Source organism: Leuresthes tenuis, unplaced genomic scaffold (genome assembly GCF_036924035.1).
Source record: "Leuresthes tenuis unplaced genomic scaffold, fLeuTen1.0.hap1 SCAF_23, whole genome shotgun sequence".
In the NCBI taxonomy this organism is placed as follows: Eukaryota; Metazoa; Chordata; class Actinopteri; order Atheriniformes; family Atherinopsidae; genus Leuresthes; species Leuresthes tenuis.
The window spans coordinates 14,011,186-14,032,633 of record NW_027325377.1 but is presented as its reverse complement, the minus strand read 5'-3'; the positions used below and the strand labels follow the sequence as shown (position 1 = coordinate 14,032,633).

Below are 21,448 nucleotides of genomic sequence, written 5' to 3'. Positions count from 1 at the left end.
AATAGATAGAAGCTCAGAATAGGTGGGACTTGGCCGTTGCCTTGTCATTCTTCGCCAGGGATGACGCATCTGCTGCCATTTCAAGGGGAGGGGAGAAGAAAAAGAAAAAAAAAATCAGCAGTTATCAACAGGATGTGGTGGTGTCAGACAGGAAGTCAGTGCTGACAGGGGTTTGCAGTGAGAGAGATGCTCTGCAGCCTTGTGTTGATGCCTCAAACTTCGGAGCTGCGACACATTCCACTGTGCAGTTCTCCGTGAATTTGGTCTCAGCTGCAAAAACTTTGACACATCAAACAGCATGTGGAAACTTTTCAGTTGGTTTGGTAGTTAGATTACCAAAAAAATGCATCCAAATCTAGAAACGATTACATGTTGTATTCCCATAAACTATTTAGTCTTTTTAGCTGCGAGTAGGCTTGTAATTTTGTTTGTTCCAAATGCAAACCATCATACGAGCGTTTTTCTGCTCAAGGGTTTTGTGGTATGCTTCAAAACGGTGAAAAGAAAAGCACTGATTCACATATCCTCATTAACAATTTGCAGTTTTAAGCCTAAGAATGCAAGAAAACTAAACTAAAATGGATACTGTTGCTTTGTGTACCTTCACGGCGAGTCAGCCCTCAAGAATGGTGCTAAAACTTTATTCCGCTTGTGTGTTTTACACAGAAAATGAGTAAATGATGTTTACAGGTAGGTTTTACCCTCATCTGCTTTACCGTATAGCTGTTTTCCCAGCAGCAGCTGCCTGCTTGTGAAAAAGGGACCGGAGGAAGCTCGGAGACGCGTCTGCTGAGCGCAGGCTTTGTACAGGAGGGGGCGGAGAGAGTGCGCACGAGAGAGAAGGAGAGGGAGAGAAAGAGAAAGAGAGGTAGAGAGAGAGAACTGTGACAGCGCTCATCACCCACTGAACAACCAGGACGGGTTGCATCCGAGCAATCGCTGTCATTCGCAGACGGAGTTTACAGCCTTTACGCCGCTTTTTCTTTCGACCTTTTTCTGCTGCACCCCCTCCCTCTCCCGGTGCTGCCCAGCCAGTCGACCATGGTTTCTATAATTTCAGACCTGGACCCTCTGAAAAGCTGGAACGTGTTAAGGTAAGCGCCCGGTCAGTTCCTCCACAGTCTCGCCATTGTGAACGAGGAGATAGCTGAGAGTGGATAGCAGCAGGAGTGAGGTGGTGTTTCGGAGAAAATAAGGGTGGGACGCGACGCTGACAAGAGGTCGCCGTCGCCCTCTGAGCTATGGTAGTGGCGCCACTGTGCGTAATTACGCACGGTTTGCGCCGTTTGACTATAATCTGCTCCGAAAACAGCGCACTTTCTACTTTCTGAGCTGCTCTTCCTCTTTTCCCTTGCCCTGTCATGAGTCTGACGCATGCAAGCTGTTGTGTCCGCGTACATCTCATTAACCCTCGATGCTGCCCCGCACGGCGCTTCATCAGCATTATCTCCAAACTTCTCCCATTTCAGCCTTGAAGTAATATTAAATTTCATTTATCAACCTCCCCCCATAACTACCCCTCCCACCCCTTTACTCCCCCCTCCCAAACTGATATGGTCCCTCCAAATGTTGAGCTCATGCGCTGCCAGAAAAAGTACGCCCCTCCAGGAATTTATCTTGAAACATTTACTCATGGCTGATTGCCTGCCGCAGCGCACAGTTAGAGAACATTAAATTTTATCTCCAGAGCTGCAAAACATGCTTTCAGCTTTGCTCGAGCAACACATCAATTTATTTCTTGGATCAGGGCTCATGACTGCGGTCCTGATACCATTTTGATTCTGAGCCTCCCATAAGGTCAAAGGTGAAACTTCTCTGCTTGTCTTCAGTGAGCACTCATTTTTGTCAAACACCTATTAGACTCACAGGTAGGACATAAGGCTAAGTATTGGACCTGCAAATCACTATGAATACATTCACTGTCATTAAGCATCTCAGCAGAAAAGCCTATGAATTTAAAAAGCTGGAATTTAAAAGGCCTTGTCCCTGAATATTTCAGCTATTTGATAAATAAGTCATTATTCCCTTGATAGACTCAGTGAGGACTATCGCAAATTCTATTTTAGAGAGGGAGAGGGGAGACAGAACCCTCAAGACCCTCAAATTATTCTTTTAATGCTTCCTCTCCCCTCTTTCATCATTTTATGCCTCTGCTGCCCTCCATCCCACTATCATTATCCACAAATCCAAAATAGAAAATAAGTGAAGGAATGTAGAGCAGGCATATTTCAGTGAACTGCTGATGGACCAAAGGGGGACTTAAATGATGTCATTCCCAAACAGGCACTGATGACCATTCAGACTGAGAAATAGGGCATGCAGCTGACCTGACACACACTCATAAATAGCCGCAGTAAAGACTTTTGCTGTGGACGCACTCTCCTCGCGGTCCATTTGCCTAATGGGGACAGATCTCTTGACAGCATTAAAAATATCGCTTTAATTAATTTTAGCACAGATAACTAGTTAATAATTGATATATTGGCCTCGAGACACGAATGTTTGCTCAACAGGTGAAAAGGCAAAGGTCAATGAGCATCAGGGGGTTTATGTTTTGAAAGCGTTTCCACAGAAAAATAATCCATTGAGTTTGATTTTGCTGTCACCTCTTAAAAGCAGAGTTGGATCAGTGGCTAAAAAGGAAAAGAAGCAAATGAGCAGTGAGGAAAAGGAAGCAAGCAAGGATTGCATGAGGAGAAGGAAGTATTTACCTCCCCTCTGTCTCTTGTCTCTTCGCTTTATTAAACCTTTGTTCTCTCAGATTAGAGGCAGGAGCAGCTGTCCCTCTCCAAAGACGATGTATCTTAATAAAGACCAGCTCACCGGCAGCCCGTTGCTCACACACACACTTTTACTCTCTCGAGGTCACAGACACACAGGCTCACACTAGCACGCCCAGAAACCAGAAACACATTTCTCAATCATGTATGATAATGAAGCACCTCAGCGACATTCTTGTTTTCTCCCTAATGAGACTCACCTCCGTCACGCTCACACACACACACACACACACAGACACACTTAGAGACACAGTCGTAACAAGACAGTGTGTGTTTTTGTTGTTATTGTTGGGTCTCAATTGAACAAAGGGAAGCGTTAAGGCGTGCCAACGCTGGATCTAGTTTAATACTGTTTTTTTTGCATTTTACATAACATAATATATATAATGGCTGTACAACAGCGATGACTGTGTGATCCATTAGAACCGCATTTCACCATCAGCAAAGGTACCATCACAGATGGAAGAAGGGACTTCTCTGCTGTGACACATGCAGCAAGAAATGCAACATTACAACCATTAACTGATTATTGCGGCTCATTGTAGATTTTGATTTAACTTAACTGCAGCATGGAGTTAATGTACTGTAAGTGACAAATGTGTGCACATGCATTTGTTGAAACTAGTGTCATCTGATTATCGACAGGGCGTGTCTTCTCCCGTTCATTCACTATCTGGGCTTTTTTTGCATACTGTACCAGGCTGCACACACATGTATAAACACGCACTCATGTTCCCCAGAGAGCACTGTGCATTGATGTTAGAAATCTGCCTGCTCACAGTGCATGTCACATATCTGAAGCGCAGCTCAGTTATTCCATAATGAGAAACAGCAGTATTAATTTCATTTGATTACATTCAGCTTCCACGTGCACGGCGAAGATTAGATTTGTTCTGTATTGATTTAGTCCTTTACCATCAAGATACAAACAGAAGGTAAAGGATTTTCAGCAGTCTTTTTTCAAAGAGAAACCAGCCAAAGTAAAGACTGAATATTGGAACAAGAAGGAATTTTCAGTACTAATTTGAAAATTAGTCTTGAAATTCGTACCCTTATGTTTAAAAACACCTCCACCATCATTGCCTCGACCATCCGTTTTCCCTCCTCTGTCTCTTCTGGGTCCGTTTTCACCGTCATCCAATCATCGAAATCCGTTCTCTCGCTCCGTCCTGCAGCTCAAGTGCACTTGGAGCAAGACAGGAGGGACAGAAAGAGAAGAGCGAGGAGGTGGACACTGAAAAGGGGGCTTGACCTTTGACCCTGCAGTGTTGGTTTTAATTAATCCACTTAAAGAGTTTGTTCGCTTGCGTTATGTGTCGCTTTATATCCCGCCGGAGCGGGAAGAGAGGCACAAATCCATCTGCCTAATTACCTAGACCACTGTTTGAATCTTTAAATCCCCTCTGATAGTGTGTGTGAGTGTGGCATGAGAATGTGTAAGGCGCTTTATCTCCAAGAGTTTTAACTAAAGGGTACCGGTGAAAACATTTCGTAAAGGTAGATCTGATATTTTCGGGCTGAAACGGCAGAGAGTTCAAATTTGAACATTTCCACATAGTTTTTACAACAGTTTCTTTCTTTTCGTGATGGAAAAGGTTTATTAATGCCAATTTTTCGTTAATGCAGGCATAATTTAATCAGAGTCATGCACAGCCATGTTGCTGGATTTATAATTCACTTAACATAAACCTTTCGAAGTTTTGATAGTCTTCTTCTGTTTTTTATTCAGTCGCTGCCTTTGTTGGCACATTTCATCCAGGATATCTTTTCATTGCTATGATATTATCTTATTGACGACCGCCGTTGTTGTCCCCCTCCTTCTCTGATTTGTTCACTGGACACTGGTCGCTGAAGCTGAATTTGGCGCATAAGGAATGATGATGCTGATTTGGTCATATGACATCCCGAGAAGCTATTTTTAGGACGTTTTGTTGAGTTGACAAAGATCGGAACTTTGCAGTTCCGTATTGCCTCCATTTGTTGTTGGTTCTTGTGAGGTTTCATTTCGAAAGTTGAGTTTAAATTAGAACTCCAGTCTGGACTTATTTGCATTTTTGCCAAGTGAAGCATCCCCACTGGAGCTTGTCTTATAACGACCATGTCCAGGAAGGAAGGCGGGCTCAGCATTCACTCTCAGCTACCCACAGCTGCCAGTCAAGCCTTTGTAGCGACAAGGAACAATACAGCATTCAGTGTCTGAGTGACGGAGGCGGACGGGGCGGGCAGAAGGAGAAAGAAAGGGAGGGCTGAGTTTCTCCGAACTCCCTGGAATCAGAAAGAGATAATTATATAGCTGAGACAAGGGTGCGTCATAAAACATAAGCGACAGAGAAAAGATGACATAGGGATGGAGATAGGAGAAAGCAGAGAGGTGCAGAAAGAAGAGAAAAAAGAAGTGAAGAGTAGGCAAGAGTTACATATATTCTGATATATTCTGATATATTCTATATGTCAGAATATATGTATACATGCAGGAGATTTATCTACCCCTCAGTGTACCTGCTGCGACGTAACCATTGCTAATTCCTAAGTGGCAGGACATCTTGGGATTTAAGAAGCTACACGTTTATTATATTATGATTCAGATTAGCGTTTTTTTGTGGAGAAAACGCTGTTATTCTCAAGATTTTCAAGAGCAAAACCATCAAGAGAAATTGGAAAGTGTACAAAATTGTTTTAAAGTTCATCCCGTATCTCTTCGTCCCATTAGAGTTCAATACCTGGCTATGGTGCTGGTTTTACCAAGACATTTTGGTCGTAATGCTGAATCACTCTCAGCCTTTGAAACCGTGTGTGCACGTTACATTGTGTGCGCGTCGGTGTGAGCCGGTGTGCATGCGTGGACTCTCTGTTCTCATCCTATCCTCTGTATTTGTTGGCAGTTTCAGCATTCGTCTTGTTTGATTTCTTGCAAAAGTAAGATTACCTACCGCAGGCTTCCAGATCATAGACAGTGCACACACAGACATACACAGAGGACAATGTCTGTCTCTTTAATGCTATTTTTTTTTGTCTAGAACAAGTGTTCCTGCCATGGCATGCGCAGGAGCCTGCTTTTTTTTTTCTTTTTTTGCTCACTCCATCCAGCAAAGATCAGCTTAGTCAACAGCAGCTGCAGGGATTTATAACAAAACTGTAACACACACCCCACATGACAGTGTTTGTGTGCTTGTAATGCTCATGTTGTGAGGACATTAATCTGTACTCAGCAGTGTAAAGGCTTAAATTTTGGGGTGGTTCAGTGGTTATTATCAGGGTTAGGATGATTGATATAGATTCATATTATTTTCTCTGCAAGGACGTGAAGACAACTGTGAGTGTGTCTTCATACATACAATGTAGTCAGTGAGCTTGAGGCAATATACATATTTAGATCAACTATGTGCAACAAATGACTAACCCTAAAGACATTTTTTCCCTTAATGCCCATTTCTTTCTCACTTTTTCAAACATCTTCATATCAATCTCGTTTTTTTTGTGCTTTTATTTCCCCTATTACTTTTCAAGACTCTTTTTTTTTCTTTCACTGATTTCCATCTCAATCCGCGCTGCTCGTTGCAACCGATACATTGGTCTCGGCAGACAAACGCACACACTTAACACCACTGGCCCAAAGTGACAAATCTGTTTAATAATGCACCACCTGGAGCATGGCGCTCTCTTTTCCACCAGCTGCCTCGCGCTCTCTGGTACGCGCACACGTAAACACACGCGCTAATCATTCCCTCTGGCTGTATTTTAGTGCTGTACTTTGTTATAGTCTTATTCTCAAAGGTGCTGCTGCCATGTGCACGACGGCTGCCGGGCCCATAAAGAAGCTTTAAACCCGAGTGAGTGTGAGTGTTTTCCCCCCAGTGAGACACAACCGTCTTTATACCGTATGGCCTCAGAGACAGAGGAAGTATAGAGTGTACTCTTTCTTCCACCCTTTCTTTTTCTTTTTTTTTTTCATCCACTTAACAATCCATGACAGATTTCTCCAGCTTTCTTCCAACATGGATATTTGGATTCCCCTTCCCCATGCTTGCCCCCCCCCTTTCACCATGATCATCTACATGCATGTGGCCATGGGGAAAATTGGAAGACAGTGAGGAAGAGAAAGAGAATGGGAAAAATGGATCTTATTTGAATAAATTAGGAGTTTTCCTTTGCAACTGAAATGAGGTGGATGGGTGTGGGTGGAGGAGGAGGAGGAGGAGGAGGAGGGATGAGAGGTGAGAGTCGGCAAAGGAAAGAAAAACACTGGCGCTCTGCCCAGTGTAAATAAGGAGAAAGAAGGAAATAATCCTTGTATGTGTGTGACTGATGGATGCGCGCAGTGAAGCCAAAAAGAGAGAGAAAAGGACCAGAAGCCAAATAACAACTGACCAATCGTAGTGAGAGTTTAGTTTGACATGGGTCACACCAATAGGTCAGACTGAATATGTGTAACTCTCAAGGCTATCTGTAAAGGAAATTTTTCGCAAATTATTTGTTTGCTTTTTATTTTTAATCAGCTTGAAAAGTTGATCGTTACATGTAGAACAATAAATGCGGCATATCGACGTTGCACTTAAAAAGCAGTTTGCTTCATTACATGCCTCAAATTTTACAATTCCACACTCCATAATGTAGTTTTTTCTGAATGAGGTTTTGTGTGGTAAAGGTCGCATTTAAAATGGCATTACAAAAAAAAAAAATGACTGTCAGCAGCTTCATTCCAGAAAAGATCCGCTTTCACACTTGTGCTCAGACTGCAGGGAAAGGAAAGTGTAGAGGGGATGAGAGGGAGAGCAAATGAATTATGGGTGGCCTGTGAACAGAGAGAGATAGGTCTGTTCTCTGTTGCTCCTTTCCTCCCTCGCTCCTAGGGTTGTGGAAGTGTCACACTGCGAGTGTTGCCATGCAGATGGTGACCCTGGAGGGTTGCAAAAGGGAGAGAACAAAAGAGGGAATTAAAACAGAGCAAGCTAAAGAGAAAAAGCGAATAAAAGAGTAGACGGGATTGGTTTTGTCTTTTAAAGAAGCTGTCTGGGCAGAACAGAGCGGGAAATAAAGCCGGTTGACTACAGAGGGTCGACAGACATCTTTAATCAACAGAAACGGTTTTTGGTTTATGAAGGCACACCAGCTGCCAAATTTGTCTAAGCATATTGCTAAACAATCATCTAATCATGATGAAGGCAGACGACCCTTTGTTCTCCTCTTTTATGACAAAATGTGGTTGCCACCTAAGCCCAGATGCAAAGAGGCTAACAGTTGCGAAAATGGAAAATGTCCTCAGGTATGATACTGCCAGTTGAAAATGATCAACCAATCCAAGAAATTGGATTTACACATGCAGTGTACTCTTAAATAGATGATGCTGACACCCCCCCCCCCCACACACACACACACACACACACACACACTCACATAGTGTTGAAAATAGAACAGTGCTGCAGGGTGGAGACCTTACAGTAACATTGTATGATGTAATAAGCAGAGTTGATTCACTCCAGACTCTGACTTGTCATGTTATTGTGAAGAGACAGGAAAAACCCCTTTTACCAACGAATTCTGAGCAATGCTATTTCAAATTTTTACAATTTTTGAATTTTAAAAGGACCTCAAATGTACAAAAATTTTAAATACAGTAATATTTTTGCAATACATTTGCATATATGACTGTGCTTTAGGTTTAGACTGCCAGCATAATCAACTCGTTGTGTTTTCTTTATTTCAAAATCATCTTTTTATATCGAAGACAGTCCTGGTTTGTACAGTAGCCGAGAACAGACAAACCCAGGCTCTATTTTCTGGCGTATTTAGCAGTCTCTATAAATTCTCCTACTCTCTTTAAAGGGTCAGTCAGTGGGTTGCAAACTGCAGTTTCACCACTAGACGTCACTAAATCGTACACGCTGCTCTTGTGATGTTGTGGAGCTCTGTATCCCACAGTTTCACTCTTTTTGCAACAGCAGTTGTACACATCATTAAAGGAACATTATATAATAATACACATCTAGTAGTTATGTTGGAGATAGCAACCATCTCAAATGCTATCCACCCACTATCTAACAATAGAATACCTTTGCATTAGTAGGTCAAATGTCCTGTTTAGAAGAAAACAAGCAAATTCGATCTCAATCCAAAGTCATTTGTTCTTCATCAGCAATTTCCTTACAGAATTAAACGCAGATATTTTAAGTCTTTCCTAAAATGGTTTTCACTTCTTTAACAAAGTCGATTCTTGCATTAATTATGATGCTCCATGTTTCAAATTTGTATCTTTAAAGAAAAGTCTAAGAAAATATATCTAAAATGGCAGATTCCTCCACTTTCTTTTTCTCTATTGGTCTCTTAAGCAGAGTCTTCTTCTGTGTGGCTTTATAGGGGCTTTAATTTGTTCTCAGAGGTTCAAACATCTGTATGATCATGTAGAAACTGGGAACATTAGTTTGAATTTTAGAAATAGCCCATAGAAGATGTACAGAATGATGCATCAGACCATTAGAGGTAGTTTGCTTTGTGATCCTGCAGAGGTTGCTCTAGTATCACCTAGACCTTGAAAATAGGCTAACATTATTTGCTAAGCTAATAGAAATGGAGACATCCAGCAAGCAAATACGCCCTACGTGGCAGATCGTGACACCAAATAATCTAAGAAGTCATTTTTGGAAGTATTTCAGATTTTACACCATAAATATTATCGTAGCGAACAAAGATTAGGCCACTGGTTAACTTTAGACAAAACAGCTGTCCTCTTCTACACAAGTAGATCTTTGGACTCGCCTGCTTGCTTGCAACCCAGGCGAGGAAACAGAAGCTCCACAAAAAAAAGTAATTGTGTGGTGTTTAATTATCAACTAATTATCACAGTCAGCTATGGCAGGTTCCCTTGCCATTGTCTTAAAAAAAGTCAAATACCACAATGTCGACAACATTTGAATACACTTAGAACTGCCTAAGAAGGACCTGCTGCACAAGTGGGTATAAGAGGCTCATACAAAGGTAGTAAAATCCTAACAATTAATTTAGTAAACCAATATAAATTAATTATTGAAAGGTAGTATTAGATAACAGCTATATTTTTTCAAACATCTTTGTTCTTAAACTTATACATGGTAACTTTAAGGGTCCACTGCATCCCTCATATCCAAGACCTAAACTTGGATACTAATTGAGTCTTGGAGGTAGAGCCGTAGACTGTATATAAAAGATGGATGTTGCCTCTGGGTCTGAAAAGAGAAGGTGATGCCAGTGTCACAGTCCCACATTCTTGCTCACAGCCAGCAGGGGACAACTGTTTAACATCATTTATTACCTCAGCAACCTTTATGTATGGTCACGATACAGCATGATGTACATTTAGTCATATGTGGTCAAATCTAGAGTAAAACTGATTATAAAAGAGGGTATGCCTTTGAGCAGGGCTACGTTTTCAGTGGTCAGTTGTTTTTGTACAGCTCTACATGCTGTATACCTCACACATATCACAGTAAGAAAAGAAAAAAGAATGATGAAGACCCTGAAGATTTATTTAAGGCTTCAAAACTGAATGCAAACCAACGGATGACATCAGGGTGGCTCCATCTTCTACGCACAGCCTTTATGTAGAGTCATTTTTCTTACTCAAATGGATTAGCACACTGTTCAGAGTGACCTCTTGCATGTTGGGGTCTTTTCTAGTCACGTTTGTCCCTTCTATAATTAGTTCATGGGTGTCAGGTTCAACTTGCCCTTCTCCCAAGAGTTTGAATGAGGGCAACTGGACTTATTTTTCTTGATTCTTGAAGATCCACCTCTCATCCAAATGGCATCTGCAGTTTGATATTAGTTTATGGCTTATGAGTAGTTAAAAGACCATTCACACTAGGCTGCATGTGTGTCACTGACTCACCTTTCCATTGTGTGTGTCGTTTCAATCATTCTCACCTGTGACTTGTTCACCTGCTTGAACAAGCATGTTTTGGTCACTTGGAGCCCCTGGAAGGTCCTTGATTTACATGGACTACTAAACTTATTTGCATTAGTGCTCCATGCATGCTTTTTGAGTTGAGTGACCACCAGAGTAACATGTGGTCATTTTATACATGTACATGGTAACGTTCCATCAGCTTTCACAGCCTCACCTCAATATTCTAAGCTTTGGGTTTGTTGACTTCATCACAGGCTGTTTATGTTAATCAAGAGTGTTGTCCCAGCAGTCCTTGGTGGTGCTTGTTCTTACAGAGCTCTTGTGATGGGAGGAGCATTTTCTGTCAAATTAAACTGTAATAACCAATCTTTTTAAAGATAGTTCAGTCCTTATTGTGAAACAATCTCTGACTAATCATTTTTTAAGCTTCCAATCCTGCAATCACAAAAGCAATTTCATATTTCCTATGTCCTTAAAAGAGCATGTTTGGACTGCATGATGTAACTCTAAGAAGCACTGCTGTCTTTGTTGTACTTGGAAAACTATTTCAACAAACTCCTGCTGTGAAGGAGGGCGACCGTGACTGGAAATGCCAACCTTTCAGTTGTAGGATTACACGGTGTAGTAACAATTGTGCTCTCCTTTTGCACAATATGATCAACTTTTCTGTGTCCAATGCAACACTGGAGATTTCGTCCTTCTTGGGTTTCCAAGAAGATCAAAATCATCAAAAGGAAGTGAAAAGACAATGCTGAAGTTGCAACATTTTGCACTGTGACACCTTTCAGTTGTTCTCCAATTGGCTGGCCTAAGAGCCCATGACACTGTTATTTATGGCATTCAAGGAACTTATTGATTATTCAGTGCACCCTTAAAGATTCATAGCACTACAACCACTGAATCAGTTTGCCAATGTTACAGAGAAATGGGTAAAATAATAGAAACCTTCTCAATCAACAAACTGCTGCTTTTAAGATAACCCAAACTACAGAAGGGAAACTGAACATCTCTCACGGTAAAGACAAAAAGAAATCCGAAAAAGCTTCACATGTACTGAAATGACATGACTTTATTGGATTATTCTATTTTTAAGATGTTCATATGTTCTGAGCACTTAGTTTTATCTCTTCTTGACATGGATGGGTTTTACTCTCGAGGCCCAAAAACTATTGAGGTCAGTAAAGTGTGCTGTTAGCGCAGCAGCTGAAATGGTATATTTTAAACAAGGACACTGCTGCTTAATGCTCTGCTTACAGTCAGATGACTCAAGTAAAAGCCCCAGAGCCATCTGAAGTGTATTTGTGTGTAAGAGAGAGATATATGTTCTGCAGAGGAGGTAGGAATTTACTGACTTTTACTGGTAGAGCAAAAACTGGGAGCTAAACAGACCTCAAAATAACCTGAGAATTTTCTGCTGAGACATGCAGACCAGAAAATGCCAGACCTGGACCTGGACAGAAAACAGGTTAATAGCGTGTTGCTTTGATGAGCTCATGTTGATTTACAAACTGTCAAAGCAACAACTTGTGTTATCTAGCATAACGTTAGCATCTCTCTCCAACTGATCAAATCCAGTTGTGTTTCAGTTGTCCTCACTTACTGATTGAAGCACCACAACTAAATCCAGGGTTTGACATTAGCAGATGCCTGATTGCTCAGGACAACTAAAGTGAAAATTCTCATGTGGTTGTCTGATTGGGCAACTGAAAACAAATGCAAGTTCTTATTTTATTTCTCAGAATTGAAAACTGCTGGGGGGGTTTTTTAGCCATCCATCATGCATTGCATGTATTCGGTCTACCAATAATAGAATGTGTTCATGGCTTGTGGACAAATTAGAGTCTGTTCTTCTCATAGCGTGGCACATACAATCTCAGACAAACAGCGCAATGGAATAACAAGAATAATGCAGTGTTTGAGTTTAAATTGTTCCATGAGCCACTTGAAATTAGCCAAGTTTCTCGAAAGACGTAAAGAGAGAAATGGCCACTGAAAAACTGCACGCAATGAAGGAAATTCCGAGAGAGTAGGTCAGAAAAATTCCCTCGGTCAGCTGCATCGAGTTCCTGAAGAAAACAAATCTCAGTTACCAGCTTTCACATTTCACAGCTTATCACATAGGTTATTGTTGAGTTGCTGGCTGAAGACTCCAAAGTAACTGAAACTATCAACACTCATGAATAAGTACAACTTTAAAATTGCTCCACAGCAAGAAAGAACAGAAATATCCACCATGCTTTAAGCATTTTGTTTTAAATCTTCACACATGGCAATGTAAACAAAAGGTGTTTTTAATAGTTCAACTTAATGAGCATAATTGCAGCCTTTTAACTGCTGGGGATGTGCACGAGTTATCGATTAGTCAGAATGGTGAACATAGTTGACCACTTTTTTGTGCTTCAGGTGCAAAAAGACCAGATGAAAAACAAAGAAAAATGTAGCTAGTTTTGTTGTAGCTAAATGCTCGCGCGACAGCAAACGACTGGAACAAATAACTACTTCGGTGATTGATGGTAGTTTAGCGAGGAAGTCTTGACTAATTGACTTAAAATGTCTTGATTAGTCAACCTCAAACATCACTTAGAATGCCCATCCATCGCTTGTACATACCCTCAACCCTAACCCTATCCCCTATAAGAGTTCAAAGTTTAAATCAGGGTATCTCACATTAGCTGAATTCTGAAACAGCATTGGTGTTTTGAAGGCTGAACCAAATGACTAGTTTTCTTATTTTTAGAGCAGTGGATAGAGACTAGAAATGTTCCTTTGGAAAAAAAATTCTGCCAATTTTCTTACATAAACTATCACAGCCACGTTACGTTTGGTATTGAAATTAATCATAATAATTAGGCTCTTCATTTAAAAAAAAAAAAATAAGGAAAAAAAGTTTGCAGTTTGGACCAATAAATGGAAGTAAAAATAATTTGTTATTTCCTCTTTATTTAAATCTTAAGAGTTCACTTGACATGATGACAGATAAACAAATACAACTAATTTAGGATCAGCTGTTTTGTTTGTGCCTAGCATATTAGGAACATGATAAGGCAATGGAATTGGACACCTATTATAACCAATGCACTGGTCCTGTATCTTGCGAATACCTTTGCTCGTTCAGAGTTACATATATTGTGGATATTTAAACACATGCACCCTATTTTGGTCCCTTTGGCCATTACCATCCCCAGCTTTAACCTCAAAAATAATTTTTAGTCATGAAATATCGATACGATTAAATTTTCTTTGTGCAGACCTTTTTTGCGCCTTATATTCGATTCAAGTCCCAAAAATTGCCTCACAGTGTGATTAATGCATCTACATACACATTTAGTGGGGCACAAAAAAATCCTTCCCTCAAGCCCAGAGTTAATTATATGTATGTTGTGTTTTTAAATCCTAAATATTTGACTTGTCTTCATTTTCTTTCCTCTACTTTTCTTTTTCACTAAGTCAGTGTTGCAAATGTTTTAAACAAAGCATCTCTGCATCTTTTGTGCATTTCCATTTGACATAATCCTGCTGTCTGTTGCCTTGGTTACACTCTCTTAACAGGCCATTGATGTGACTGTGTCACAGCTAGACGCCTAGCAGACACAGGACTCGAGGTGAATCAGAGTATAATTAGTAGTTATTGATAAGTGGAGTTTGTGGAGGGTCGAGAGCTGAATCCGGCCGGACGTGGAACTCTTGAGGGAGGAGGGAGAAAGTTAGGGGGATGGTTTGTGGTTGGTTGGTTTGTTCTTACTTAGTTCCAGAAGGAATCGTCTGGAGGGGAGGGTGCTGGCTGTGGTGCAAAGATTCTGAGTCAGCGGTGGGGCAGGGCAAGCAGGTAGGTAAGTGGAACAGGTTGGTGAAAGGAATCCAACCATGGACGTCAATACTGGCATGAGAAAACCAGAGCACAGAGAATGGACGAGGGAAACGATGCACTAAAGAGACAAGGTAAGTACTTGGAATAACTCACAATGGAAACACTGGTGTCACCCTAATTACCACTAAGGTAGTGAGACAATGTGGCAAAGACTGGTTGATCCCTCAGCTCCTATAAAGGTGTCCTGATGAGGGAAGATGAGAAGCAGGTGTGGCAGCAGGAGCAACGCAGACTCCGCCCTGCGCTCCCAGGAAACCTGTTCAGCCCCACCTAAGACTCAGAAGCCAAAGCAACAACACAGTCAAGCATGATCGTGACAGACTGAACACGTTTAAAAGCACCACAGACTCACGGCAAAACTTTACACATGTTCCTCCATATCGCCTTTTCTTCCTTCCTCTCGCGTCGACTACAGTTGTCTTTTCTTTGTCAAAGGAGCACAGGAGCACTCGACTCGGGCACTTTGTCAACGAGAAGATTTTACTGATGGCAGGTTATTTTTGGACTCTCTTACTTTGTATTCAAAATTCAATTCAAAATAATTTATTTTTCAAAGATATGTTGCTATCATGCCCCACCTAATTCTCCTTTAAAGCCAATAGAAGTGATTCAACAAGTGGTCTTGAGTGCTGTTTGATCAAATGTAGAATTATAGTCAAATCAGGGTATTATTTGCGTCAAATTAAATCAGTAATTTCTATACTTATATATAAGATTAAATCAGATTTATTGTTGTAATTTGTGTGTGTATGATATGACAACACTTTTGTTTTTGCCTGTGTCATATCTAGTTGCTGTACACACTGAATACACGGCGATGAGCTCCACCACAGCAGCATAATAACATTTCATCTCATCCCCTCGACACCGCGCTTTGGAAGATGACGGTAATTTGGATGAGACATTTCAAGGCCTTGGGTTCTCTCCCCTCACTCGCTGACAGTCCCCAGTGCACTGGAACATTAAAGCTAGACTGAAGCATGAACGTATGGACGGCTATTAAAAGGCAATCACACACAGAAGAGCTCTTTTATAGACGAACACATTGCTGCTTAATAGCTCTTGGAGCAGAGTCTTCCAAATATGACATTTTAAATGAAAGGCCTCTTAGCACCAGCGTCTATTAAAATCTTTGCCGATATCTTTTGATTTGTCACTTTTTATGTGATGTGGGTCAGAATGAAATTTGGACTGTAACCTGTAATTCTAAGCTCAGCTATGAGCTGAATTCAGCATCAGGGGTGTGTGGCCTTCCGTAATAGTGCTTTGCACAGTTAATGCGCAGGCACGTCACAGTGGCTGAAGTTGAGGATACACGCTGCACCAGCTAAACTCTTGGGAATCTGTGTCCTGAGATTATTGGAACCTTTTACCTCTTATTGGCTGCTTGAGGGTGGAGTTAAAGTCATCACTGGGCCCTCTGCTCAGCTCTGGGACTCCCGCTCCACCCTGCTCCATTAATTTCAAGTGCCACTCATATCCTTGGCCCCTAACTTTCCATCTCTCAGCACCCTCCCTCCTTCTATCATCACCTTTGTGCGACCAGCCCAATCTCTGCGTTCCTCTGGCTCATTTTGAGCTGTAATTGGACAGGAGTCCTGGGGGATGTTCGTCAGCACGCCCCAGTGCCTCACACACCATCTCCAGAGTGGAAACTTACAGGGCCATGGTCGATAAGCAGTGCTCACCATCAGTCCAACATTCCCTATTATGCTGACCAGATCTAGTTGTCCAAAAGACCCACATAAAACATCATCAGCACCCAACCTGACAATTATTTCTTACAAATGCAGCATGCATATAAAAGATCCTGCAAAACCACTTTCATTTGGTCAGGTAATACCCTGTAGTGTATAGATGGCTGTCGTTCTTTGTAATTCTATGATATGGATAATTATTTCACGCCTGAAGCTAAAACAAGAAAAATGTGTTGTTGAAGCAGCTTGCTTCCTGTCCTTGTCGCAACAAAGTGTCTTTAGGAGGAGATTTAGGTTTTAGGAAGCCAATCATCGACAGAGCTGAGTGCCGCTTTCGGGAAAAGCTAAGAACTTAAAACAAACTGAACCAGCCGAAGACACTTTGTCACAAGACAAACAAAAATGAAGTAATATCTTACATCTACTGCAAAAATGAATGATTTATAAATGATACATCCTCAATATTGTCATTGTAGTTATTTTAAGTATGTGCCTTAAATAAAAATTGGATCAGAAAGTCAGTTTATTATGCATTATTGCAATGGAATTTTACTCCCTGTTGGATCATCTAAGATTCTCCAACTTTATATAATCTCAGTATATCACGGGGGTGATGTCCTGCATTTGCAGAACATCTGATTCTGGCATGATTATCATTCTGTCATCCTGATTGCCTCTACACTACCCAGTGCACACAGTTTTACACTTGATGTTGGTGTGTTTGGATCTCTCCCCATGCCAGCTTTCCCATGAGCAGCGTTTGTGCTGGTAATCTGTGAACTGAGCCCGTCTCATCAGTGGCACAGGAACATTTGGAGCTGCAAACACAGAGGTTGGATAAAACCCTAAAACCTTCCTGCTCCTCTCTTATTGCCCACAGTTCAATCCCAACTATCACAAATCTCTCCTTATCTCTTCTCCTTTATTGCCGAAACTTGACGGGCACTTGACAGTGGAGAAAAATGCCCTAAATTGCGTCAGACCCTTGAGCTGCTGTCCACCAGCGTACACCTGCAGCTCCCCCCAGAGGCTGGATTAAGGTTAAAAATGCTTTAGTGGGTGTGATGATGAAGTTATTTTCTTTGTCTCTAGTGATTAGCTCATGCTGAAAAGCTCTCAGACAGTCTCAAAACATTCAGTTTTACATAATCATTCTCACTGCTGACCCGTTCCCTAAACAGCTCTGCAACAATTATGGCTGAATACCTGATGTGTGTTTGGTGTGTGTTTGCATGTTGCGAAGTAGAAAAAAAAGGCCATCAGTGAAAGTGTGTGTTAAAGCTATATTGGCATTCATATGCCAGCGGATGAAAGCGGCGGCTCCGTTAATAATTGAAGGAGTACTTAACGACAGGAGCGCTGCCCTCGCAAGACAGCTTTTAATAACCAGGAAGGTTTCATATTTCTAGTTCTCCTCTTTTTCATCTTCGCCTCACCCTCCCTACTGCTGCCGCCTCCCCCCACCTTTTGCCTGCTCCTCTCCTCTTCTTCAGAAGATTTTGCTGCTCTATTCAGCAGCAAAGGAACTCTGCTGAAGAAGCATCTGTCTGCCTTTTAAAAACATAGCAGAGGAAAAGGTTTGCATGTCAATGTGTGTGTATTTACACCATTAAAGTGGTGAGCATTGTGCTGGAATGGATAGCGAACCATGCCTATTGACAGAGAAGTCTATTTATTACATCTTCCACACTATCCCTCTCTCTTTGCTGTCTAGTTGAGGGATGTGTATTTGTTTATGTGTTTATGGAAGCGCTTCGTCTCTACTCTTAATGCGCTCACTGCTCACCCTCATTAATTCGCTTGATGGTCTTTGATTTGCCGGGCATCACTAAGTCGCATTAAGAAATGTATTTCTCAGCTCTTACTTAACGACGCTTCCAGAACCAACGCAATTAAATGCACATTTAAATGCTTGAGGTTTCCCTCTAAATTCATGAGCAGAGACAGGCAGTTGATTAGCGCCCCACAGAAAATTAAGCAGCAAGGGAAAGGTAAGCACTGATGCTTTTGGCGAACGGTGCCGTCTTTAGCGAGCTGTCATTTTAAAAGCACAGTTCACACTATGTTATGAGAAGCTAATAAAGCATGTACAATTATGAGAAACTGTACATTAAATAATTGTATGAAAAACGTGACTAATCGTTCTCCAAATGTTCATGATTTAAAAATATTTGCTCATTATATGCTAAAAAATTATCCACTAGTTATCCTGAGTAAAATCCAGCAATGCAAGTAGCCGTACAGTTTATTTTCTCTACATGAATGCGACCAGTCTTACCGTGACCCATTTTATTCTATTCAAGTTATTCTATTTGAAACATTTAGGGTCAGTTGTTTATCGGGAGCTAAAAGGACACTGTGTTTATCAAAAACCTGATCATCCAGATCAAAATCTGGACACATAAAATCCCGATCTGGTGGATAGATTTTTCAAGTAAAGGGTTGTTGCCACTTAAGGAAGGCTTTGGTGTCTCTGAGATACATGCAAGGTGTTCTTTATCATATGTGCCCTTGTGCACCATTTGCAACAGTATCAGATTCTAAGAGCAGATCCAAACTTTTACTGTGAGTGTTTCTCGTACGGCTGCTGAGTGAAGTCTGGTTAAGTCACAACATATGCAAGCTTATCATCTAAATTTAACACCACCAAAGAAGCAAAGATGAAAATCTCAGACAACAGCGGCACTGGACAGTCTTCATCATTATAAGACTTAGTTTCACTCCATCACAACACACATCTTTGTCTACTTTGACTTCTGTCAAAGTGCTTTTCACAGCAGAGCAAAGCTAAAGGACCAACAACAGTACCAATAGGGATGAGTCCATACCTCAGTTATTTCTGAAACTGCCCCCCCAAGTAGTATTAAAACGGTATGTATGACTTGCCTACCTCTCTTCACAAAATGAGAAAATAGCATCTAATAATAGGAAGTGACTCAGCTGTCTAAAGTTAGATTTTCACCCAGCTCTTATTGCACTGAACAGCTATGATGAACACAGAAAATTGAAAAACTTGGAAGCAATGGTTTGGGAGATGTGCAATGAATAGTGGTCCAACAGAAAAATGATGTACAGAGGTCACATGACTTGCAAATACACACATTACATTGTTTATGTGATAATGGTTCCCGCTTCTCTTTTTGTAGTTCTGGCTGGAGAATTTTTCATGTATCTCGATAAACCAAATGTAAATAATTTAGCGCACTTTCTCAAAATTCCGTTACATTTATGTTACATTTACTTGCAAAGTCAGCAGGTTGGATTCAAAAGAAATGGACAGGTGACCTGAAAATGGTTGTATTAGTGCTGGTCAGTCTTTTATGAAACTTCTTTCATTCTTTTAATGCAGATCAGATTTCATTGTTGTTTGATGACGTGACACTTCAAAGAAAAGAGTTTTTCTGACAACACATCCAATTTCAGGAAGCTGCAGCAAGCGGGATCAGAATAAGGTGAATGCTCTGCTTTCAGAGAGGACTAGATGAAATAATATTTGGGAACAGCAAGGTAAGATGGTTCACAGAGTATAATGATCACAAAGAGGTTTTTATGAGGTTGAAGCATATCTATTCAGTTTACATCAGTAGAAGAAATTTGTTGTCAAATTACTCAAATTGCAAGTTAACACTGTATATTAAAGAATAATCTACTTTTCATTGTATATGTAAACATTGTTAACATGCTTCATTCATTCAGTCTCATGAGATGACTTTTTTTTCTCAATTTGTGCTCACTCATCTCATTTGCATGTATCCATACCTCTTGAGCTCTGCAGCTGAAAGAGCCTAATTGAATAGTTGATCACATATTAATCTAATTAGTCTGGTTCAGTCGTGGTCATTGTGTGCTGAATTCATTTCTTCTGTCTTGTTATTGTGTTCTCTCAGGCCAGAGGCTGTCATTGGCCCCAGATGGTTTGCCATAGTTTATGCCTCTGATCTAACCGGGAGCTTCTCTCTTTGTCTCAGCATCAGACCTCCATATTGCTCTCTGATCACAAATATGACAGAGACACGCAGTGAGGGTCGACAAAAAAAGGGATCCAAAGTGTGTGAGGAAAAAAATATCAGGTAGAAAAGGAAGAACGAACAAAGGCATGAAAGATTACTGTTGAGGACCATTACTGTTGAGGGTGATCATCGTCATATCCGAGTTTTCCATGAAAAGGCAACAAGTGGAGCCTAATGGGAAATATGCAGATGTATGCAAATGTGTGTTAGATGGGTCGCCCAGAGGCCCACTGGGAGATTAAAGCTCTTCGGGATGGAGAGGGCTGTGGAGAAGACGAGCACTATGAGCTCATTGCAGCAGTATTAAAGAGAGAAACTAGACTAAGACCAATTTAGGGCCTTGTTGTCAAGCTCATAGCTAATTTTCCCAAAGATAGATTCATGCAGTGACTTGTCAAACCATATTGGCCAAGAGTGAAGTGGTCCATGATGGGAATCTTTAATTTGATAGTATATCTGTAAAAAATAAATCCTGGTTGCTTTCCTAAAGATTCAGATGTGGTTTCCTCACATAAGACCCCTCCAGGGCATCCTACAGTATGTGGATTTGATTGATGAGATCCCAGGGTCACTATTTCCCACTATTTCACAGGTTGATCGGCTCCAAATGACTCCCAACAAAAAAACAATGAAACGAAAAGGAGAGGTAGAGCCAGCTCGGTCTTTACCCTCAAGCCCTTCACCATTCACGCTCCACTTCCACATTTGATCCATGGCAGTCTCTCAACCTGAGTCTACAGCCGCTCAAACTGAGCTGTTGCTGAGAGTTTCAGATGTTAAACCGACTGAGCAAAAGAGTCAAATGAAAGGAAACATTTCAGACATTCAGGGTTACAGAAATAGACTTACAGCCCTGGAAATATAGATGTTTCTTAATTATCTTGCAAAAGTAATTGAAGCGTACAAGCCTTTGCAGAATAAGAAATGTATTTTGAACCTAATTTAGCATCAAATAACTTTGCTTTGTGAAGATAAAGCAGTAGAAATATGTTGTCACCTATTTGTGCAGTCACTCTGAGCTTGTTAGTACATTTGAGACCTAGTATGACAGTCTAGAGCGAGCTTATTGATAGATTTCCCTGAAAGAAAAAGAAGAAGAAAAAGTAGGGATGTCCACATCATGATCTTTTCAGTACCCGATGCCCAATTGGAGTCTACCAATACCATGTCTCAATGTAATATTTCCTATAGCATACTGTTTGTGAATTACCCTC

General features: G+C 41.0%; 1 protein-coding gene across 1 annotated transcript in view; it reads left to right on the top strand.

Annotated features, from left to right (window-relative positions):
- The first annotated feature begins 871 nt into the window (after positions 1–871).
- Positions 872–21,448, top strand: part of celf2 (cugbp, Elav-like family member 2) — a 216,429-nt gene continuing 195,852 nt past the window's right edge. The window contains exon 1 of the mRNA XM_072377041.1: positions 872–1,094. Within this exon, the coding sequence (XP_072233142.1) occupies positions 1,042–1,094 (53 nt within the window). The 5' untranslated portion in view covers positions 872–1,041. The remainder of the gene's footprint in view (positions 1,095–21,448) is intronic.